The 25589-nt window shown below is 39.9% G+C and overlaps 1 protein-coding gene across 4 annotated transcripts in view; it reads right to left on the bottom strand.

Annotated features, from left to right (window-relative positions):
- The window catches only part of LOC131051143 (nifU-like protein 4, mitochondrial), a 135939-nt gene that overhangs the window by 7775 nt on the left and 102575 nt on the right, over window positions 1-25589 (bottom strand). For all 4 annotated transcript variants that reach the window (XM_057985526.1, XM_057985525.2, XM_057985523.2 and 1 more), the window contains exons 4-5: window positions 21830-21933; window positions 21531-21642 (exon numbers count right to left, since the gene is read on the bottom strand). In XM_057985526.1, the coding sequence (XP_057841509.1) occupies window positions 21531-21642; window positions 21830-21933 (216 nt within the window). The remainder of the gene's footprint in view (window positions 1-21530; window positions 21643-21829; window positions 21934-25589) is intronic.

The following is a 25589-nucleotide window of genomic DNA, read 5'->3' as shown; positions in this document are numbered from 1 at the left end:
CATTGGACCTAGGATTCGTAAATCTAGGTTGGATTCCTTCTTTGTGCCTTGCACTACTCCTGGGTCCCAACCATCGCTTGAGGGCATGGGTTGGAACAAGGAGGTCCATGATGTTGCTAAAATGGCAGTTGGCAGGTTTTGGAGCTACAGCTGTATTCCATTCTTTGTAGCCAGGTGAATGTTTTACTAACTTTTATGTTTGACAACTTTGATTGTTTTAATTTTTATACTTAACTTATCTCATTGAATTTTTATACTTAACTTATCTCATTGAGTTTCTTTGCGACAGGTCTCCTTATTGGCAACAAATGGTTGATGCCATTACCATAGGCGGGGCGGGGTTCAAAGCCCCTAATGAGAGTGATTTGAGGGGACCCATTTTGTCTCAAATGGTGGATGATGTGAAGAAGGATTTAGATGAACAACGCCAGATATGGAGCACTAAATATTGCACCATCATGACTGATGGTTGGACGGATAGGAGAAATAGAACTCTCCTTAATTTTCTTGTTTCTTTCGTAGGTGATTGATTAATTTTAGTTTCATATAGTCTTTAATTTTTTATTTTTTATCTAAAGGTTTATTGAATGATCATTGACCTAGCTTTATTTTTTTATTTCAGGGGGCACCGTTTTCATCAAGTCCATTGATGCCTCCGCCCATTGCAAGAATGCCACCTACCTATGTGAGCAAATGGAGGAGGTGATTGAAGATGTCGGTGAGGAGAACGTGGTACAGGTGGTGACCGACAATGCAGCAAATTATGTTGCTGCGGGTAAACTTTTGATTACAAACTAATTTTGTTTGCAAATTAATTACTATCTTGTAGCTTGTACCTCCATTAATTACAATTTACAATGCAACAAATTATGTTGCTGCAGGTAGACTATTGATGGAGAGACACCCATCTATAATTTGGATTCCATGTGCTGCTCATTGCATTGACCTCATGTTGGAGGATATTGGAAAAATCCCATGGGTCAAGAGATGTGTAGAAAGGGCAAGAAATGTCTGCAAATTTGTATATAATCATTCATGGGTGTTGGCTCTTAAGAGACAATACACAGAGCAGAAGGAGTTAGCTCGTCCAGGAATCACAAGATTTGCCACAAACTTCCTCACATTGCAGTCCATGCTTAGGTCTAAGTCTGCCTTGAGACGTATGATTGTTGGTGAGGAGTGGTCTTCCTCATCCTATGCTACCACCCCTACAGGGAAAGATATGGCAGACTGCATTTTTTATGAGCAAGGCTTTTGGGTCCCTTGTGATGAGATAGTGAAGGTAAATTTTTTATAAATTCTACAATTTAACTTCATGTTTTATAATTTATTATATGTATTCTCTTATTTGCTCATTTTTCTAAATTACACAATATTTTCAATTTTGCAGTTTGTTAAGCCCTTGGTGGTTTTGTTACGAGTTGCGGATGGAGATAAGCCCGCAATGGACTATATATATGAGGGCATGGATAGGGCGAAGGAGGCCATCAGATTCGTCTATAGAGGAGATGAGAGCAAGTATGGTCCCATTTGGGAGATCATTGATAGGAGATGGCATCATCAGCTTCATAGGCCCATCCATGCGGCAGCCTATTATCTGAATCCGGCATTCCATTTTATCCCTTCTTTCAAGGCTGATGTGGAGGTCCTTAATGGGCTATATGCAATCATGGAGAAGATGGGACCTGCCGGTACTTTTCAAATAGACCTTTTTCGAGAGCTACAGGTGTTCTCAGATGCACAAGGGGAGACCTTCTCTCGTCCTGTCGCCAAAGACGATAAGACAACTATGATGCCAGGTAAAAATAAATTGTAAGGCTTAATTTTAGTTTTATTCAATACCATATTGTAACTTGTTAAATGAGTTCATGAGTGAGACTAATTTTATTTATTTTTCTCATTTCAAACTCAGATCATTGGTGGAACTTTTTTGGCCCAGAGACACCAAATATTCAGAAGTTGGCCATTCGCATCTTGAGCCAACCATGCAATGCATCAGGTTGTGAGCGCAATTGGAGTATGTTTGAGCACATACACTCCAAGAGGCGCAATACATTATCTGTGGAGAAGATGAATGATCTCGTCTTTGTTCACTACAACCTCCGCCTGAGAATGAGAAAGAATGCAATAGTTGACATGTCTCCTATCATTCTAGATGAGGTTGATCTTGAAGCAGAGTGGGCCAATGAGAATTAGACAGCTCCTGGGACTCCTACAGCTGTATTTAGTGATGATGACATTGATTGGATCGACCAGGTAGATATAGAGGCTGAGGCTGTAGCCATGGCAGAGGAGGAGCAAAGGGCACGAGCAGAGACAGGAAATACTAAGACTCAGAGTGACACAGCTGTTCCTGATGTTGGTGAGCATGACACAGTTGTTCCTGATGTTGGTGAGCATGGCATGGTGTCACGGGGAGCGACTATGGCTGCTGAATCATCCAGGACCTACTTTAAACGCCTTCGCAGGGGGCCAGGGCGAGAGGGTGCACGGCCCTCTGAGCCATAGGCTTGTACACTTGTAGTTGTATTTAGTATTTACTATTTACCTTTGGTATTTGTATGAAACATTTGATGATGATCATATGATGACATGGATTTTTTATTCCATGAGTTTTGTAATATTGTATACATTTGACAATATTTATATATCTATGTTTGTTATTTTCTTCAACTACAATTTGCGTTTATGCTTATGTGATTGATGTATACTTGTGTATGTAATCAAATGAGCCGAGTTTGATGATGTTTTTGTGTCTTTAAGGTGTATTCAATAAAGGGTGTCTGAAACAAGTTTTAAATCTTTAAAAATCTCTAAATTTCTTGAGTTTTTCACTTTCCCGAGTCCAGCCGAGTCTCGAGTCCGAGTCCGAGTCGGCCTTGCCGAGCCCGAGCCATGTCCGAGTCCTGTTTCTTTGGCAGATACAGACTCTCCTATCATGGGACATATCTATGAGACTTTTGATAGCACGCTTGATCAAATGAAGCAAGCAATTCATAACAAGGATCCTGAATTGCAATTCTATGAGGAGCATATTAAGCCTTGTTGATGGGGGAATTCAGCACTTGCATCAATGCAAAATAAAATGCACTGAGTACATCCTACTCTCTCTTGTATAAGGAAATCTTGTATGCCCTTTGACTGTCCAAACAGGATAACCTCAAGGTTTCTATGTCAGGTCATAACTAAGCTTAGAATAACTCAAGACTGATGTGATTTGCGGGTAATCTCAAGGGGACTTATGCATCTAACAAGCTGGCCTATATTTGATATGGCTATCTAATCGATGCTTCACTTCTCAAACTGGTTAAATAAACAACAAAAAGATAGGGTTCAGAAAACCTAGGGACAATGACAGTAATGGCTAATGCTATAGATAGACAGATTTCATATAAAATTGACTTCTGCTTAGCCAGAGATAAACTCACAATGCCATAGAAACAGTGCAATCTCCAAAGGAAAATAAAAGGATTTGTAGACCATGAACATACATTAAGTATCCAATTCTAGTGCATCTTAAAAGAGCATTAACAATTGAACTAACAGCGAGAAAAGGCTCAGACTAACCATACACAGATTTACAATCAACAAATCTCCAATGGTATGAACTTGAAATCAATCCAATACCCTCACACTTCACCATTAAAATCACTTAACTTTAACTAACTTGATGAAAAGAAACCATGCAAACTAAGAGAAGGCAAATGGAAAAACACCATTCTTCAATGTTTTATTCATTTGCTTCAACTACCATTACAACAATCTCTGTCCAGCAATTCCTATTCTAATCTTAATTCTAACTTCTCCTTCTAATTCTGCTATCTACCTCTATTCTCCAACATTTCTAAGATCTAACCTCTTACAATGAGAGAGGCACTAGCCTTTAATAGATTTTACATTTTGAATCAACGGCCAGGGTTCAATCCATTCAATGGCCCATATTTGACTTCTAAAAACCCTAACAGCTTTTAGTAAATGGTTTCAACAACCCTCAACCACATTTCAACTACTTCCCAATTACCAGTTTACACCACTAAAAGACAAAAGTCCTTTGGGCTCAAGACATAAAAAGACAAACTTGGTAGCTAGGTGAACAACTAACTTTTGGGCCCCTTCTTGAATTGCATTAAATTGGGCCCAAAAGTTGTCAGTTTACAATAAAATAATTGTCATTACAATAAATTCAAATTCTTGTCATCTCTAGTTGTTCATTCTCCATTTCTGCATGTCTCCTATAGCACTCTGTGTCTTGTCAATGTCTCTCAAAGTTCTAGAAATGGCGTCACTTTGGCCCTCTGCACCGTGGCAGTGATCTTTAACTCCTCATGATCATATCTTCAACTAGTGTCCCGGATTGTAATGTTGTGTGGTCTCCCTTTGTCTCCAACGTCACGATGTCGCCTCTTGGTGCAACTTGATCCCCCACAAGACGTCACTCATCCTGCATAGACAAGCAAGTTTAAGGATCAATCACATTTTCATTTAGACATCCACTCACCCCTCCCATACATTCATTGGAGACTTGCTCCTTGCAACATTTTAATCTTATTGAGCCTCATTCCATATGTCTTATGAACTAAGGCCTAGGAGGGCCCCTTTGGTCTTGGGAGAGTGATCAAGGAAGAGCCAAGGACCAAACTCGGCACAAGGAAGACTTTTTAGGAATAAGGCCAAATCTGATTTTCAATGCCACCACCGAAATTGGAGAGTGAAAGATAAAATTCGGAGTGAACCTTGGTGGTAGGAATATTTTCTGGAACAACACTTAATCTGACCTTGCATGCTACCACCAAACTAAAGGAATACAATGGACCACTGAGAGGGGGGTGAATCAGTGGTAATCAAAAACTTTAACTTCTAAAAGATCTATACTTTAATCACAATAATCATAATGCTATGAGAAAAGATATAAAACACATTAAAACACACACACACACACACACACAGAGCAAACTCATAACACAAGACTATACGAGGAAAACCCATGGTGGGGAAAAACCTCGGTGAGAAATGTTGTTGAAGTCTACTACTTCAATCTAGCCTCACAAGTAAATCACTGATTACAAAGTTTAGGGCACCAACCCAAGGAGCACCAACCTCTGAAGTTTATGGGCACCAACCCCTGCTCTGAGCACCCACTTAGAGATTACAATGAAGTTAAATTAAAAAAATACAATATATGCACCTTGTTACAAATGAGATCTTGTAACACCTTATTGTTCTACTCTCTAATCTTTGTTGTCAATCTCTGTCCTCTACTCTTTGTCCTCTTCTTATCTCTACCTCCAACTCTTTGTCCTTTGTTTGATTCAAACCTCTTTCTTTGCCTCTCACAGTGTGTATAACTCACTGTGTTATCTTCCTCAACTCTGCTCTTGTCTCTCTGACTTCTATTTCTATTATCTGTCCACACTACTGCATTCTACTAACTCTTTCTTTACTTTCAGCTCCCACTCTGCTGCAACTCAAAACTTCTTTCTGCTGCTCACACCTTGCTTCACTTCACCCTAGCTGCACTCTCTAATCTTACTCCTTATAGTCCAAATGCACGTCTCTTCTTTTGATCACCAACCACTTGTGTACATCTGCCAACTCAGCTACCTCATCTGTAGCTGCCTCTTCATTTGGTCAGCTCTGTACCAACAAGATTTCCTTCCAAGGATGGATTCAAAAAAGTGATCTTCTCGACCTTTGAGAAATCATATCAGCAGACTGATTGGATTCTTTGTACATTCTTTTCATCAGATAATCGTTATTTATAAATACATCCCCTTGGCATCCTTCTATATTCAGATTATATTCTTCTGATATTAGATTACTAAGTAATCTTTGGTTTGGTAGATTTCCTTGAGCCTCACAACTGTCTGCAACATAGCCATCATTAAATGTTGCTTTGTTCTTTCACAGTCTTCTCTGAACTCTGATTACTAACTTAAATAATCTTCATCTATCCGATGAGATATGATATCCTTCCTCGAGCCACACAAACAATCTGCAACTTGGTCACCATTAATGCATTCTTGATCCTCTCTCGACCTGCCTTGAAAAGATTGACAACTGGCTCATTTAAATTCATCATCACCAACTTCTATGTATCAGATTTCTTCTTCGACCAGCGTGGATGCCATATGTCTTCAAAACGGTCATCCAAGTCACTCAGTCAACGTTGGTCAACTGCCATGTGAAACTTTGTGTTAATCGACATGCACTGTGTCGTCAAAATCTTCTCATTTGTCGTCCAGATCATCTGGTCAAACTCAATTGACCGCCGCGTGGGAGGATTTGCCTATTGACATGCATCCGTGGCATCAAAATCTTCTCATTGGATGTCTAGATTGCTTAGTCAGCTTTGGTCAACCGCAGTCAACCTGCCACATGGAACTCTATGTCAATCGGGCTGCCAACGTGTCTACAAAGTCATCACAATTGATCATACCAACCTCAAACTTTGTCGCTGCGAGATAGCGGAATGTGCATCATTTTCCTTTTAAACCTGCCTTGCATCATCTTTTACAAGCCCATTTCACCCATGCGGGCTGGCAGGATACACCTCTTACACCTTGCTTTCATACCTCGCAGAGCCATCTTGCTTTGGTTATCCTTGCTGCGGGATGGCAAGATGACATCAGTTCCCCATTGACCTTTCTGTTCTGCATAGTCTTCTCTTTGGCCTTCTTACCCTTGCAGGGTGGCGGGATGCCTTTGTCTTCTATCTTCTTGTTAGCCCGCAACATATTCTGCACAAGGTTTGGACCCGTGCGGGCTAGCAGGATGCTCCGCTCTGCATTGTTTTCCTTACGCTGCATGCAAGCATCTTTCCTATCTCTATGACCACGGGATAGCAAGGGAACCTGCTTCACAGCACAGGATAGCGGAATATCTCACACCCTTCTTGGTATCCTGCAAGACTATAGCACACCCATCTTGCATGGTGCGGGATAGCGAGGAGCCTTGAGCTCCTTCGATTTCCTTACCCCGCATGGTCTCATTTCTCTCGTCCATCACGCCACGGGATAGCGCGATGCCACCACCGCCAAGACACTGGACCCATACTGCCAACCTAGACAAAATGTCATCCTTGCAAACAAATAGCCGGATGCCACTTAGCTACCACGTCACATACAGGATCCAGCTCAACACCTACATCATTAGCCACACCATCTGTCAAAGATCAAATTTCGGAGAGACTTCACCCTTCTCTCATGGTTCGAAAAGGTCTTGCTGAAATAGCAAGTTACACCGAAATCTAGTGGGTCCTGTATGAAGCCAACAATCGTCTGCCACCTGTCACGTAGAGTTTGAATCAACAAATTATTAACCCCTATCGCATGACCTCTCCACGCGAACATCCGTTTGCTAATGTGACACTAAACGTGTCACATCAAAGCCTATAGTCAACCACCGTGGACCCCATTTCGGTACAACTCACACCATCCAATAAAAGGCAAAAGGGCTCTTGACGAAAAGAAATGTGGCCCCTGCATGTACACTCACGAACAATGTGGACCATAGAATAACTGCCAATTGGATACTCTCGAACACTTGGATGAAGTGGGCCCTACAAAACTTGTGTTGAGGAGACAAATACCGCCACATCACTGAGGACCCCACAAATTAACTCATAGCACAGGTGGACCAATCAACGCACGCCACATGGTACATTCAAGCCCGAAGGAGGAGGGTCCAATACGATCACAACGCAGCTCGAAGGATTCAATCAGCAGCAGACACGTGGACAATGTAGGCCCGACTATTGAGAGTCGAAGGCTGGTCAAAACTCGGTGGAAAACAAAAACAACTTCCTCTTTCCAGTCGAACGTAATAGGCCGATAATAGGCTTGGCTAGGCCCCACAAAAAAACATGTCACAACCATGGAGAACAATCGACAGTAGCCAACCAGATGTAAGCGGACACGAGGACAAAGTGGACCCGACAAAGGTCCCACCAAAAGGAACGCAATGTCGGTGTAGCATAAAGGAGCCAACGAGAGGAGATACCGGTCTTGCCGAAAGGGCAAGTCATGCCGAAAAAGGCATGTAATAGGACAGAGGGCAAATCACACCGAAATTGGGGAGGTCGGCATAACTTGAGGAGTCCGCATAGCTTGAAAGGTCATGCCAATAGCCAATGTCATAGCGACATGAAGACCATATTGGTAAGACAGAGACATGGTCTCACCAAAAACTGCCAACCTAGGGATTCTCGCATTTTCACTCTACAACTCACTTAGATCAAATCCGATGGATGAAACACACTATGAGATCAATGTGGAATATGATCCCAACACAGAAGCACATGAATCCCACATAATATCACCTCTGCAACTCAATCTTTCCTGCATTCCATTTCATTTCATCTTTTCTGCAGCTCGCAACATTTGTGTAGCATAACACGACATGTTATGCACGACTGCATAACCTACTTGTTATGCGCTTCACCTTTCTGCAACTGTTCTCTTGTTGACATTAATCAACTCTGCATGCCTACTGCATCTTCATCCAGTGGCTGTCTTGTATGTCTCTCTGCATCTCCATCAACTCAGCCTTGCATTCACACATGTTGACATCAATGACAACCTCAATGCCAACACAAATTGGGTAAGGGGTAAAACTCGGACCTAACCTCAACATTGGTAAGGGTTCTGGGAACAAGCCTTATTCCATATTTGGTTGCTAATACCGAATTTGAAGAGTATGGGGTAAAACCATTTATCGGAAACTCGCCCAGGACTCGCCAAACTCGGCGAGTCCGAGTACGATCTATGCCCCCCGAGTCTGGCGAGCTTCGACTCGGACTCATCTGAGTCCAGGGGGCGAACTTGCTAGACTCGCCGAGTTGGCGAGTTTGGCCTAAAATTGCCAAACTCGGCGAGTCCAGTGCTCGAAACTCGGCCGCCAGTTGGGTTAAATAAAATGACAAAAAAAACATTTTAAAAAGTTTTTTTTAAATGAATGATCTCGTCTTTGTTCACTACAACCTCCGCCTGAGAATGAGAAAAAATAGGGTTACAACATGTCAGCCAATAGAAAAATAACACCCGACGCCTTTATTAAATAATAAAAGTCTTTTTGGCCTCGCGAGGCGCTGCCCCTTGACCCTATTAGAAAATTTAATTATATTTTAGTCACCTATATTTAGTTCCTTGTTTAATGGTCATTTAGCTTTTAAGCTTTATTTAGCATTTAGCTTTTTCTTTTTAGTTAATTAGCTTTTAAGCTTAATTTAGCTATTAGCTCTTTAATCTTTTACTTTAACGTTATGTTGTAATTATAGAACATCGTCTTGTAACCTCTATATATACGCGTGTATTTCGTTCAATGTAATCATCCGAATATTGAATCATTCATTCAATTTATTTTTTCTTGCTGGTCCATGTCACTGCACCTGTACCCAAGCTGAAAACATACCCAGAAGTTGACTTTCTGTCATCAACACAACCTGCCCAATCTGAGTCTGTAAAACCAACCAGCCTAGGATCTTTGCTTCTGCTGTACAGAATGCCAAAATTAGGAGTGCCCTTCACATATCTAAGCACACGCTTCGCTGCAACCCAATGTTCAACTTTTGGGGCTGACATCAAGCGCGAAATATAGCTCACAGCATAACTGATGTCAGGTCTAGTGGCGGTGAGATAGATGAGGCTGCCCACTAGTTCCCTGAATGAAGACTCATCCACTACAGGTGAATCTGATCTGGCTGATAATTTGAGCCCTATCTCCATAGGTGTAGATGCAAGTTTACAATCTTGCATTTGAAACTTATCTAGTAGGCTCTTGGCATACTTTGACTGAGAAATGAATATGTGGCTATCAGTCTGCCAAACTTCTACACCGAGACAATAATGGAGAAGTCCCAAATTTGTCATATCAAAATGCTGACACAAATTTTGTTTGACCTGCATGATCAGATGTGCTACATTGCCAATAATTATGAGATCATCAACATAGACTACTAGAAATAGAATATCATCACTAGTATGTTTGACATACAAATTGGGATCTAAAGGACTCCTCTGAAAGCCTTGATCAATCAAGTACTTATCAATTTTGATGTACCATGCACGAGGAGCCTGTTTGAGGCCATAGAGTGCTTTGACTAGTCTACATACCTGGTGTTCCTTACCGGCAACCTTGAAACCTGGAGGTTGCGTCATGTAGACTTCTTCCTGCAAATCACCATTGAGAAAGGCACCCTTGACGTCCATTTGATGGACTTTCCATCCAAATTGAGCTGAGAGAGCGAGGACAAGCCTAATGGTACTCATCTTGGCTGTGGGAGCAAATGTCTCCTCATAGTCGATGCCCTCCTTCTGTGAAAACCCTTTTGCCACCAACTGAGCCTTGTACTTATCAAGGCTCCCATCAGCTTTATACTTGACTTTAAACACCCATTTGCAACCAATGGGCTTCTTTCCTGGAGGAAGATCGAACAATACCCAAGTGTTGTTTTTCAAAAGACTATGTTGCTCTGCTGCCATAGCCTTTTCCCATTCAGGTACACCTTTAGCCTCTGTATATGTTTGAGGCTCATAAATACTATTAATGTTGGCCATAAGAGCAAAATTAACTGTGTTGCTTGCTCTTACCTCTAACTAATCTACCCTCAATAAGCTCATCATCATGAAGATCGCCAATGGTCTTGGCCCACCACTTAGGCCGGAGAGTAGAAGTACCAACATCTGCTGCAGGATGAAGAGTGCCTGGAATATCTGGAGCAAGCTCCTCTGGATGTGGATCGAGAAGATCCTGAGGAAAGTCAGGGGGTGCAATGTCATGCATGGGAGACCCCACAACTTCAGAGTCAACTAAATCCCTCCCATCAGGTGGAGCTAAGGGAAGACGAACACCCATACATACAGCCTTTGGAGGGTGATCCTCAGTGCTCAAATCAGGAGAGGAAGGCTGAAAAGGCCCTCTTTCTTCATCAAATACTACATCTCAACTGAATATGAGGTGATTAGTGTCTATATCAACCAGCCGATATGCCTTGTGGTTGTCACTGTAGTCGATGAACATCAATTTCTGACTCTTTGGATCCAGTTTGGTGTGCGTGGCATCTGGAATCAAAACATAAGCTGTAGAGCCAAAAACTTTCAAATGACCGATTTTGGGCTTCCTGCCATACCAAGCTTCCTCTGGAGTCATCTTCTTAACGGCCTTTGTGGGAGACTGGTTTAGAAGGTAGACTACAGTGAAGGCCGCTTCCACCCAAAAGTGTTTTGTTACATTTCTATGCTCCAACATAGACCGAGCCATCTCAGTGACTATACGGTTCCTGCGCTCAACAACACCGTTTTGCTGTGGGGTGTAAGGTGTGGTAAGTTGATGCTTAATGCCATGTGATGCACAAAAGTTGGTGAACTCTATAGAACAAAATTCCCCTCCATTGTCGGACCGAAGAGTGACTATCTGACAGCTAGACTCTTTTTCCACTAAGGTCTTAAACGTTTGAAACATGGTGAACACCTCTGATTTCTGCTTAAGAAAATAAACCCACATGCGTCTGCTGAAATCATCAACAAATAATAGAAAATACCTGCATCCAGTGACTGATGGAGTGTTCATGGGACCACAGATGTCTGCATGAACGAGTTGCAAGACCTTGGATGCTCTCCAAGCGTCTCCATCTGAAAACGGAGTCCTATGCTGCTTTCCAGCTTGACACGCTCCACAAACTCCATGATTCTGAGTTTGAATCTCAGGTAATCCTACAACTAGATCCTCTCGAACCAACTGAGAGAGATAGTGGACATTGAGATGCCCATATCGCTGATGCTAAAGAGTGCTGATGGAAGTACTCCTAGCTGCCATGGCGAGCTCCTAAGAACCAGTAGAATCAACAAGTCTATAAAGACCACGATCCTCAATACCAACTGCAACTGTAGTGCGAGTCTCCCTGTCAACAATGCTGCACTTGTGCAACCCGAAGATGACATCCAGCTATGGTGAATGCTGCATAATCTGACTGACTGATAGTAGATTGAGCTTCATACCAGGTACAAAGTATACATTGAGGAATATTAAATCCCTCCCACCAAATGAAATCTGAACGTTGCCCTTGCCGACAACAGTATACTCTTCGCCTCCACCAAAGATCACTGAATCAGTGAAAGGCATGTACTCTATAAACCAATCCTGACGATGTGTGAAATGTTGAGAGGCTCCAGAGTTAATGTACCAGGTTGATGATTGAACATCATCAGAGGAGGTTTGGGCAATGAACGCATAGAAGGCAGATTCCTTCTGATCAGGATGTGTGGCAGAATTGGCTTTCTGCTTGGACCCTCCCAATTTGGATTGTTGGGATGCTATCAATTTCCGACAATCTTTCACCAAATGGCCATATATATGACAGTAGGAACACTGTAAGCTCTTCTTTTTGGAAGACTGTTGAGGTTGACCTTGACCTTGTCCTTTCTGTTGGAAGGATGAAGCTTTACCCTTGTACTTATGCGAAGCAGAGTATCGGGGAACTGTTAAGGTAGCATGTGAGGCAATTTGGCTACGTAGGATGCTTGCAGACATGCAAATGTCTCAACCAGGACCTACTCCCTTGTTTTGTGATAATTAAGGGGTTCTAAATTTAGCCAAAAATCCAGTCTTCCATGAGCTGACAAAGCATGTGGAGCTTCATTGTCATTTCATCTGCCAATATGTTGAAGATGGATCAGTGATACTACAGTACATTCCTACAGAAGATCAGACTGCAGATATCCTCACCAAGTCCTTGAGCCCGACAAAGTTTCTCAAATTTAGAGGGTAGCTTGGTGTGATAGATAGCATGACCATTAAGGGAGGGTATTAAAATATTTAATTATATTTTAGTCACCTATATTTAGTTCCTTGTTTAATGGTCATTTAGCTTTTAAGCTTTATTTAGCATTTAACTTTTTCTTTTTAGTTAATTAGCTTTTAAGCTTAATTTAGCTTTTAGCTCTTTAATCTTTTACTTTAATGTTATGTTCTAATTATAGAACATCGTCTTGTAACCTCTATATATACGTGTGTATATCGTTCAATGTAATCATCCGAATATTGAATCATTCATTCAATTTATTTTTCAAACCCCACCTTGGGGGCGCTGCCCCCCAAACCCCTGTCAAAAAATATGGGGGGAAACTGCGTCGATAGAAGTAGGGAAAATTTAACCTCCGAGTCTGACACTGATTGGATCGACCAGGTAGATAAAGAGGCTAAGACTATAGCCATGGCAGAGTAGGAGCGGAGAGCACGAGCAAAGACAGGAGATTCAGAGGCAGATAGTGACACAGATGTTCCTGATGTTGGTGAGCATGACATGGTGTCACGGGGAGCAACTATGGTTGTCGAATCACCTAGGACCTACCTTAGACGCCTTCGCAGGGGCCGGGGTCGGGGCCGGGGCTGGAGGGTGCAAGCTCCTCTGAGCCATAGGCTTGTAGTTGTATTTACCTTTGGTATTTGTATGGAACATTTGATGATGATCATATGATGACATGGATTTTTTATTCCATGATTTTTGTAGTATCGTATACATTTGACAATATTTATATATCTATGTTTGTTATTTCCTTCAGCTACAATTTGTGTTTATGCTTATGTGATTGATGTATACTTGTGTATGTAATCAAATGAGCCGAGTTTGATGATGTTATTGTGTCTTTAAGGTGTATTCAATAAAGGGTGCATGAAAAAAGTTTTAAATCTTTAAAAATCTCTAAATTTCTTGAGCTTTTCACTTTCCCAAGTCTGAAGCCGAGTCTGACTCCGAATCCCGAGTCTGAGTCCGGGTCGGCCTTGCCAAGTTCGAGTCCCATTTCTATGGGTAAAACTCAGTCAAAACCATGGAGTTAGGAAGACATTTCGGAATAAGAACTGTTCTGACTTCACATGCAGGTACTGAATTTGGGTATGCAAGGAGCTCATACCCTTTTTAACAATTCATTCTTCTTGGCTTCTAGCCTTCTAAGCACATGGATCTTATATTTCCTTATGTTGTTCATCATTCCTTTTGTCTGTAATTTTGTTGTCAATGCTTGTAACCTGAATCCTATCACTTTGTGACTGCAAAATCTGAATTGAGAAACAAACTTGGGCTTAGGTATGCTTTAGGGAATGTGACTACTGAATTTACAAAGTGAAAGGTGAAAGTTTGGACTAAAAATCAGTGATAGGAACAACTTTAGGAATAAGTGTTTATTCTGATTTTTCAGTGCTCCAAACACCAGATTCTGAGCCGCAACCTTTATTTGTGCTCATGAAAAGTCTTTGATGCCTTCACAACTATGACAAGGATTGCCCCCACCTTGGGTTGAATTTAAAATATCTTGGATTTTGACCTAATCATCAGCTGATTCTGCAAACTCGGGCTAAAGTTCGACCCTAGGAAACATTTTAGGATTAATAGTTATTCCAAATCTTAGTGCAAATATTGAACTTTGTAAGGTAGAGGTGAAACTCAGACCTAAACTCAGCATCAGGAACATTTTTGGGAACAAGCCTAATTCCCATTTTCAGTGCTAATACCAAACTTTAGGATGGAACTTAAGTTTAGGGGAAAAGTTTGGTGTTAATAACGCTTTTTGGAATAAGGTCTTATTCCAATTTGGAGTGAAAACACCGAGCATTGAGGGAAAATTTCAGAATTTAGCTTAAGTCCAAATTTGGCCAATGTCTTCAACTATCATTATCTTTGTTCATTGTCCATCTTTGAAAAAAATTGGTGCTTGAATGCTCTTCCCCTTCATTTGATTCCTATGCTAATCTGAATCCCTACCTTTCTCAAGTTCTTGAACACTTCCAGGTTCTCAAGCTCCTAGGCTTATACCCTATCAGAGACGGGGAGCGTGTGCAATAGTGGCCTTATCTTCAGGGTCCTACATTCAACAAAACAAAGGTTAGGACAGATAAGGCCACTATTGCACAAAAAAAACCCATTGGATGGTGGAAATTTCATGGGAAGGACAGACCATAGTTGAAACAACTTGCTACCCGTTTGCTCTCATAGATTGCTAGTTCCTCTACTGCAAAGAGGAATTGGTCCACCTATGGCTTCATCCACTCCATTAAGAGAAATAGCCTTACCTCAAAACAAGCTAAAAAGCTAGTTGCGGTTCATAGTGCCTTGAGACTTCAGGACTGACAGAGTATTGAGCATCAACAGACTCCAACAGTGTGATGGGATGTAGATCCTAAAGATTTTAGGTAAATTGACAAGGAGGTGCAACCAAGAATGGTCGAGCTAACATTGGATGATCCAACTAAGGCAAAGAGTGATACTGACTCAGATGATTTAAGTCTTTGGATATTGGTAGCCCAAATGAGGCTTAGTTCCAGAAATTGCTATATTTTGATGTTTGGGACTCTTGGATACTGATAGACTATGGTATTTTGATGTTTGAGACTGTTGTTATACTGCTTTATTGAAGTTTACTATGCTGTTACCCTACTCATGATTTATTTACATATTGATGTTGTTGTCATCAATTATTGACATCTCTCTCTATATATATTGATATTGTCATCCCCTAAAAATGGCCCTTGAACTGTCATCCCCGAAACATATCCCCTGTCATCCCCCCACCCCCAAAACGGTGTGGAACATAGTATTTATTCAATTAATATACATGAAAAACATTACAAATCATACTTAGATAGTAAAGCCAATCTATATGTTAGTCCCAATATATCTAAAATGTCACACTTCGTTATGAATTTAATTAAAAAATTGTTCTATTTTAACAAAGGAAAATTTTAATTCTCACATCCAATGTTTATCTGTATAACTCTTTTACCCATTTTGAGAACTCATAGTGTATGCTTCCCCAAATTAGTGACCTGTCCTTTTATACTCTTGAACATCTGGTCCAAAGATAATGCAAACATTGCTTGAATATGAATGAGGTAGCTCATTCAAAATGTTTGACCAAAGCTACATTAGCTTCTATGCAGTTTATCCAGAAAAAGGTTTATTGTTCGTGTTGTGTAATGTTTTGAATCTCCTTTATCCTACATGTAAAGTGTAGCCTTTCATTCACTTTGCTTTTGTCAATTTAACCTTTCATACATCTTAGCAAATGTATTGGATTTGAATCTCATTTATTCTACATGTAAATTGTAGCCTTCCACTCCCTTTGTTTTTGTCAGTTTACTTTTCATACATCTTAGCAAATGTGTTGGATTCCTGTCGGCCTCTGCTATACTTTCATGTGTGCCTATGCAAGTCCCTAGAGAAAACAGAACTTCATTATCCCTTTGCTTTGATAGCAAGTGAAAATACTGATTAGAAGTAAGATCATACAAAATACTTAACAAATCTTCAGTAATGAGATTTGCTTAGATTTCTTCAACACATTACTCCACAATATCCTTCTTTTTTGTATCTCAAATGGTGCTTGTTTAAGAATGAGAATCTATTCACCATTCTCTGTAGTTCCATCCAAACCAGAAACAGTCAAGGAAGAAAGAAATGCCCAAATGGAAGATGAAGCATCATGAGATCTTGGAGCTCTGGCTACAACACAAAGGACCTTCAGTTCCCACGCCTATGAAAGATTATATGACACTCCACTAGAATAAAAAATAGCCATTTTTCCTTCTGTAAGAGCTGCTGAAGGCAGGGCTGAAGTCCTTTTTAGAATTGGATCTGAATTCCTAACTGAAAGTGTGCTGAGGTAGAAGTTCGCACATGGTAGTCATAGGCATAATTGGGCTTTAGAAAGGGGATAGATTGTAACACAGATGTTTCTGCATAAGTTGAACATTTGTTGGTTGGGTAGAATAGGCTTTTGAGATTGTAACGCAGATGTTTCTGCAATAAGTTGAACATTTCTTCATTGGGTAGAATAGGCTTTTGGGTTCCATAAATTCTGTTAAGTCCCATATGGTGTGTAATTCATTAACACATAAATAAAGATCATATATTTTTCTGAATGCTACATTTTTCGTCCATCTTTTGTGCTTGCATTATGCAACTCTGTGCAGCTGTGAGCCAGATGTTCACATGAGCTGCTCACTCATTGAATCAGAAGGGCCCCTTAATAAAGCATGGAGCAGATTACAAAGTGAGAGACCAGAAAAGTATTTGTGTAGCAAGGTTTTTATAGGAGAATCATGAGCATCATCATTTGTCACCATAACGGGCCAAAGAAGAATCTGATAATGTTCATAGGAGAATTGCCCAAGTCTGATGGGACCGTGCTGGACAATCCTAGGAGGAAGTCAGATATATCCCTTGAAACCTCTTCTAACATCCATGGCAAACGACAAAAAAAACAGTTATGCATGCCTTTAATTTGAATGATGTGATTGTGTGTTGCTCAAACATTGATATTTTATTACTTCCATATGTGAATGAGTAATCTTAAGTATAAATTGATAGACATGAATGATTATTTTGGCAACGTCTATCTTTTCTTAATATATATATATATGAGATTAATGAGAAGATAAGATTGGTCTAACTATTTTCATATGAACAAGTGGATGCAGGAAAAGCTATGCCCTCGGGAAGGAGGGAGAGTACCATCAAGGAGAGGATTGCAGACTTTGGAAGAGATCAATCAATTCGCCGTCAAACCCTGAGCCTTTAGAGAAGTTGTCCTTGAAGTTGGTTGTCACCTTGGCTATTTAGGATGGTCATCTTGCCATGTTTGTCAGTAGGTGGTTAGTCTTTTCCTTATCGTCTTCCGGTTGTATGTGTGTATGTTGTTCCTGAGCTTATTAATGTGAACATTAATTGAACCATAATTTATCTTCATCGAACAATCTCATTAATTATATAGCATATATACATATCCATACATATACACATACATTCATAATAGTTAGAAGATGTACATATATATATATATATACATATATACATATAATGTATCTATGATATATAACTTTTACGTGGGGATGTATTTAAATATAAATGTGTATACTTTTGTTGTACCTTACGAAAAAGGAATTATGATATCGGCTAGTAAGCCAAAGGTAGCTTATTTGATTGTTATCATGGTGGAAGGAGACGTTACTCCTTGACCACCGCTTGTTACACAATGCATGGACCATCAAAAGATGGTCTACATATTCTTGCCTTTTGCGATCTTTAAAAGGAATTGGTGTAAGAAAGAGTTTGCTTTTTCATTGATTAGTCACACTGGCTTATTGAACTTTAAGTACTAGAATGTTTCTTTATCATCAGCTTATTCTGCTATATCATAGTGGAAGACTCTCTACTCATAAACATTGTTAAGCTCAGCTAATCTATCTCATACTCACTGTGCATTTGATCATTGGCTTCTTTGCAATACGCAATCATAGTTCTGCCTGCTCAAGAGCATGGGAGTACTATAGCATTGTTTATTGAAGAACCTTTGCATTGTCTTTGTGGTGAATGTGTAGAGAGTAAAGGGAAAACTGTCCAGTTAAGAGGCAAGGTCATTAACAGCATCATTGTCTATCAGGCATGTTTTCCTTTCGATTTTTATGATTATCGTATAGATAAAATATTAAAATCACTTGCTTGATTAAAAACTACACTCAAAATCAGAGCAAGCTTAAGTTTTGAGTTGTATTTTTAAGGAAATTTGAGAATCTCATTTAAGATCTAGAAACAGAAATTAATGCCACCTTTATACCCTGTTCATTGTATAACAGAGTGGAGTAATGGAGTTTCTTTATGTTTAAGTATTCGAACATGTGAAAGTTTTAAAGCCGTTTGGCTGTACTTTTAGTCTGCAGTAGTAGGATCTTACCGTCTCACTCTTGCCCTGTTTGGTGTTGTATATTTCTGCGACGATCTCGTCATTGTCCCGAAGTAGCCGAAACTCCTCCTCAAACGCCTTAGCAAGTTTTTTCCAGGTATCCTTTGAAGTGGTGGGCAGGTCCGTGTACCAGTCAATGGCAATTCCACGGAGAGTGGCTGGAAATGCTTAAAGCCAGTTATCCTCATCATCCTTGCCATTGGCCTGCCATATGGTGACACAAGTTTTACAATGGCAAGCGGGGTCCTCTGATCCTAGTCCATTGAATCTGGGAAGTTTCTGTTTTTCGGGGTTATGTGCCATCTTTCTCGTACTTCCCGGTTTACTCTGGGAATTGTTGAATGACTCGGTCAGCGCAGTTGTTTGATCCCAATTCTCACTACTTCCTATTGCCTGTGGGCTGTTGTGACTCCTGTCTCACTCTTGTGTATGTTGTCAAGAACCTTCCGCCAAGCTCCCTCTTTCTTCAACTATCCGGTAGAGTTTCAAGCGCCTCTCCAGTTGCTCCTGGATGCGCAAGGATCTTCTCACTATGTCTTCTTGGCTCCCTTCTTGTTCCTCTGGGGGTTGTCGGCTTCGATCTTTGTTGAGTGTATTTGGCATTAATTATTGGAACTACGGTGGTTTCGTCGTTGTGTGGAGTCCCTTTGCTCTTCTTCCCTTCGATTCCTTTCTTTGTACTGTTGGAGCACTTGCTGCCTACGTTTCTCCCTTCGTATGTTCTCTCGTTCCTCTTCATGTTCCACGAGTACACATGCCAACAACCGTGGAAGACTACCCAGGAGATCATGTACCGCCTGGTTCACATTGAGTTACGCTCGTACCGTACCAGTCGAGACAACGCATAGTTTCGCTTCTCGTTGTACGTACCGGTCCACGGAAACGTCCCACGCGTGAATCTGGTCTTGTGTCAACTAATCCTCCCTGGTTACTTCGGTATTATCTTCCACGTCACTGTCTGTCACCAGGATGCTTTGGTCGATTGGACGACCCATTATACTTCCATCCCGCCAGCTTTCCCTCCTGAGACCTTCAGATTCGACTTAGGCAACGGTGCCAAAATGTTAGTAGCCTATGTCGATCAGGACTATAACCATAGATATATCAGGTTCAATGATGACGAATTAAGTACAAGGTATTGCAGTCAAGAAGCATACATCACAGAATATAAGCCACTTGTAGAATAGATGCACTTAGAGATGTATTTTATTTATTCCAAAAACCCACACCTTCAAATGTGCTACAAGGCTGCATATAAAGAGTCTGTGGTTGGTTGAGCCATCAACCGCCAACAACTACCAACTACCCACCCGTATAACAACTTAATTATTACTATTACATTACTATAACTAGTTTACGGCTTACAATGGCACCTGCAGATTTGGTACGGTCCTTACAAAGGCTGCTAGCAATTGTGAAATCCCTTCCTCAAAAGTAGAATTCTGACCTTGCAAACTGATTTGATTGTTTGGCTCAGAAATCAAAGAAATCATTCACCAATTTGCACAATAAAAACTTCTGAGTGAAGCTCTCCCTATAGGCTGCAATTCGGTAGATATTTCACTACTTCAAAGCAACAACGCATTGAAGATTTGCACATTCTCCAATGGTCTAGCAGTCTGAAACCCTAGGTTTCTTCCTCTTCCAAAGAAGTCAACAATTTCACAATATAACAATCATAATAGCTTCAATTCTCTTGAGGCATTATATATTCTCCACAAAAAGTTCAATTTTCCTCCATAAATGCATTAATTAAAATTAAATGACATTTAATATAAAAAGTGCACCAAGTCATTTAATATTTGTCTTGATAAATTGAGCCTCATTAATTAATTCAAAATGGCCCTATCACATGATGCCACCACCCTCACTTAAGTTATAATAAGCTCAAAACCATTAATGTTTATTTAAACCAAATAAACATTCATATCTCCATTATTACTCAACATTTTTTAGTGTCGTCTGAACTAGGAACTGACATGATGAAGCTACATACGACCATACCCCTTTACTAAAAATAGCAAGGGTTCATCTCTAACATCTCTAGTAAGTAATGCATACGGAGTCCAAATGAAGCCAAACGAAAGCCAAACCTATAAAACTCTGATCACTGGAGAAGCTGCATCCCTCAAAGGACCCCCAATCCAACCATATTAGCCTACGAGGGTCAGGAATAGGCTAATACCACTGAAAAACAGTTACGAACTAAAAACGGGACATTACAAACTACTACAATAAAAATGAAGCTACAGCCTCCATCTTCAGCCAACATCTTAATTTGGACAATCAATGGGAGAAAGATTCCTTAAGTCTGTCCTCACTTTATCTGGAGACATGTTCCTTGAAGCAACCTTGATGCCCTAAAGTTCTCAGAAAGTACATCTCTATGTGTACTAACCATAAACGAGAAAATCAAATGGGAAACCAGAGTCTTCCGCAGCCAAAGAAAAACTTAAAATAAAGCCATCAATGCAGAAACAGAAGGTAACATAGAAATTGAAATAAAGCCATATGATAAGCACAAAATAGAAAAAGAATAAAGTTCAAACCCCACTTCAATTTTTTAATAAAGGACTAGACAACATCCGCATGTGTAGAAACAAAGATCAGAAATGAATACTATTGGCATGAAAATTGCAACCATTAATTTCCTTCACAATATGAAAATAGAGAAATTCACAAGACAAAAGTGAAGAGTTCAAGAAATTCCTATAATTATTCAATTTGTAAAACAACTACACCATAACGCCAAGGATGTGTATTTTTAATTATTAAACTTGTAAGCATCTAGGTAATTACCTCGGGTACATAATGCATAAGCATGTTCTCAATACCAGACTTCAAAGTGAGCGCAGAGCTAGGACAGCCACTGCAGGCCCCTTGCATTTGCAATTTGACTATGCCAGTTTCCCTGGAAGAAAAAAACAAAGACTCATAAATCATCCTTAAACATTAGCTTAAGCTGATAAAAAGATGAAAAATAGAATGTTCTAAGCTCATTTGAAGAATATGTTGCACCAGGAGTAGAGATTTTAATAATTCAAATACAAATTGTATGCTATTGCAGGTTAGAGTTCTAGCACAGCGTAAAACCATACGGATCAAAGCCTCGATATTCAATATCACCACCATCATCCTGTACAGCTGGTCGTATACGTGTCTCTAATAATTCTTTTATCATAGCAACAGTCTCATCATCATCCTGCAAATACAAGTAAAAAAAAATGAAATACACTCTCAGAGAATTATAAGTTAATTGTCAAAGGTGCAGAATTCATCTAAAGATCTAATGCTGCAGTTATGAGACCATATAAGTCCAATGCAGAAGATTAGTATATTATTAATAACTGAAATTTGTGCATCAAAATCACTCTCATGTAAAGCACCTTATTACTTGAAACCCAGACCAAATATGAAAGGTGAACCAGCACTATTTACGTATCAGAAATAGCAATCAGCATGTGTTTTTCAATGCTACATCTATTGGACCATAAGCAGAAGTTATAAGAAGACATCATTATGTCCATAAGAGAACTAACCACTTATCCCTCATCATTCCTGTGTAGCCAATAATTTAGAACTTCCCAGCTGATAACAATACTTGCAAAAAATTTGGATATCTGAGCTGAATGCTTCTGAAACCTCTTAGATGCTTGCTCCATCCTATGAGAATCTTAGTCTCTTGTAATTTTAGAATAGGCATGTGCTTTTGTACACAAGCTGAAATGTCTTATCTCTTATAAAATTGGGAGATCAAGCCATAGTTTAAAAAATAACAAAAGAACTCCGTGAGAAAAAACTGCTGCTGAGTTATTTGCAAGTTAACTTGGGGACAGCTTTTGTGAAAAATTAGTGGCTTATTGTATAAGAATATTAGTTTAATATTACAATAAAGAATATATGTACAGTTGTATCATGTATGTAATAAGTAGTTGTAGTTAGTTTGACGTAACATCAATCTATTTTTAGCATATGAACAATAAAATAATATGATGCTCTCAACTAAGAAAGCATGCAATTTCCTCTAAATCTCATTCTTTTGTTTCTACCAACGAATTACAAAAAAACTAGCCAAAAAATCACAAGCTTGATAGGAAACCTTGCTTGACATCATGGAAAAAAGATCCTGTCGCAAAGTGAGCATGAAGACACTTATTTTTTAACATTTTCACCTTCCATCTCTTACTGCTTAAAGACACTGACAACATTCAATGCATTTTTAGGTGATTTCAACAGATTTTCCTTGATTTTGGCCTGATTTGACGAGTTTTTTGGCAGCATTTTAAATTGTCCCTTGTGTTTTTGTTTTTTCAGGGTTTATTTGGTTTTCCCTCTCATTATAGGATTTTATTGTTCATTTTTTTTGGTTGTTTAGCTAGCTGCTAGGGTTTACATTTGAATTTTTATTTTGTTCTTTTGTTTAGATAATGATCGAAATGCAGATTTTGTTTGAAATATGGCATCAAGAAGCAACAAAGTTGGTAGCAAGCCTAGGGACCCTACTTAGAAGCATGGAACCCTAGGCAGACAAGTAGGACTAGTTATGTGTAATTATTGTGGGATGAAGATGACAAGAGGCATCAACTGCCTCAAATTTCATCTTGCACAAATCTGTGCAAGAGATGCTTTGCATTGTGATAAAGCGGAGTCCAAAGTGATAAATAGGTTAACACCCTCCTTACTTCATGAGAAGAGTAAATTAGAAAAGTGAAGGACTACTTCAACAATGGCAACTGTAATAGGTTCTTCTCCTGAGACTAGAGTAGTTAGATCTTGCATTCGCCCACAGATACAACACTCATCTAGCACAAGTAGTTCTAGTCAGCTATCTACATCACATTCATTTAGATATTCATCAGTTCTTTGTAACACTCCCTGTTGCCAACCTTTCCTTGAAGGTACTGCATGGAACCAAGAGAAGAAAAATGAGGCAAGGTTGGCAATTGCCAATTTTTGGTACATCAACATACCATACCACACTGTAAGCAGCTCTTCTTGGGAGGTAAGTGCCACAAATTTGATAGTTGCAAGGAAACAGTGAAGCCGCCAACCTTTTACAATAAGAGTGGACCACTGGACGATGTTGTTAGATGGATGGAGCTCTTGGTGGAGGAACAAAACAAGATTTCACAAAGAAAAAGTTGCAATGTTTGGTCTAATGTAATATCCCCTTTTCGGGATTGCCATAAATCACAAATTCAATAAAACAAGAGATGAAATAGGGGTAGAGTTATATCTTTACCAAGCAAATTATCCTTTTAACAAGATGGACTTTGAACTAACCCTACAACCATAACCACGGATCTATACATATATACTTTTCAATAGTGTTCCACAGGTGTTGGGGACGGGGGGGACGCGTTTCCGGGACGGGGGGACCAAGGGCCTAAATTTGGGGACGGCGGGGGGACGGCGGCGGGGGGGGTGGCAGGGTGGTGGTGCTCATATATATACATATAGTACTTGAAAAACTAGTTTTGAAAAGATGTATAACAGTATAATAGTATAAGAATTAAATTTCAAATGAAACTATAGGAAATACCAAGATTACTTAGATTAGTAATACTAATTGCTAAATGCTAAATAAAATTTGACAAATGAAATTGTCAAATTGGAGATTTCTCATTTCTATCATATGAATATCGAAAAAGGAAAACGAAAATACAAATATCTGATGCCATTGCAAAGTCTATAATAATAAAGATGATTACAAGATTCATCATTACAATGAGTAGCCAAATACAAATACGTGTAGCAATAGCATTACAAAAGAGACTAGAGTCAAAGACAAAATGACAAAACTCAAAATGTAGCTAATGGAGGCCTCTAATCATCTGCGAACTCCTCCTCACTGGAACTGCTGGACTCCTGAAGATCAAGGTCCCTCAAGCTCACACCAACTAGCCCTGCATCTGAAGTGGTAGGATCATCCTCATCAATCTATGAAGGCTCCTCTCGCTCGGACTCTCCTTGTACACGAGTGTCTTGCGGTCTATGAGACGCAAAGCACTGTGTACAACCACAAGCTTCTCTGCTCTCTTAGAGGTAAGTCTCTTCCTCTTAAGAGAGTGGATGAAGCTATATGTAGACCAATTCCTCTCAGCAGCTGAAGAACTGGAAACCTGGGATAGCAGACGGATGGCTAGAGTGGTGGTCAAAGATTTCGAGCCATGACAATTCCACCACAAAAGTGGGTCCTCCTGTGCCATAGTGTCTATATCATAGTTTTAAAACTCGTGGACTCGCCACGGACTCGCGAGTCCATGGGAGCCACGAGTCGACTCGCCAAGGACTCGCGCGAGTCTTTTGCAAGGACTCGTGCGAGTCTTTTGCATGGACTCGCGAGTCTTTCAGATGGACTCGCGCGACCCAGAATAAAAGTCATGCAAGCTTTAAAATTGAGTTTAACATGTGAAAAAATTTGGTCTCTCCGTCAAGATTCATATATGCAATATAACATTTAGGATTCATATATGGAATATAACATTTAAGTATAAGAAAGAAGAAAAAAAACTTTCTTATACTTTAAGTTATATTCCATATATACTGTCAGGATGTTTGAGAGTGGTTTCGGACCTCCAGGAGTTACAATGCAAAATCTAGTTTTTGGAGGATTCTTCAATTTTCCAGACTTAGTCAGATTTCAGGATCAGGAAGACATTCCAGACAGCGCCAAGTTTCAAGGCATTTGAAGATCAGGATGACATTCCAGACTTTAAGTTATATTCCATATATACTATCAGGATGTTTGAGAGTGGTTTCGGACCTCCAAGGGTTATAATGCAAAATCTAGTTTTTGGAGGATTCTTCAATTTTCCAGACTTAGTCAAATTTAAGGATCCTTCGGCGATGCCCCTT

Source organism: Cryptomeria japonica, chromosome 5 (genome assembly GCF_030272615.1).
Source record: "Cryptomeria japonica chromosome 5, Sugi_1.0, whole genome shotgun sequence".
In the NCBI taxonomy this organism is placed as follows: domain Eukaryota; kingdom Viridiplantae; phylum Streptophyta; class Pinopsida; order Cupressales; family Cupressaceae; genus Cryptomeria; species Cryptomeria japonica.
The sequence above is the reverse complement of the archived record's forward strand: the minus strand, read 5'-3'. Positions and strand labels throughout refer to the sequence as shown.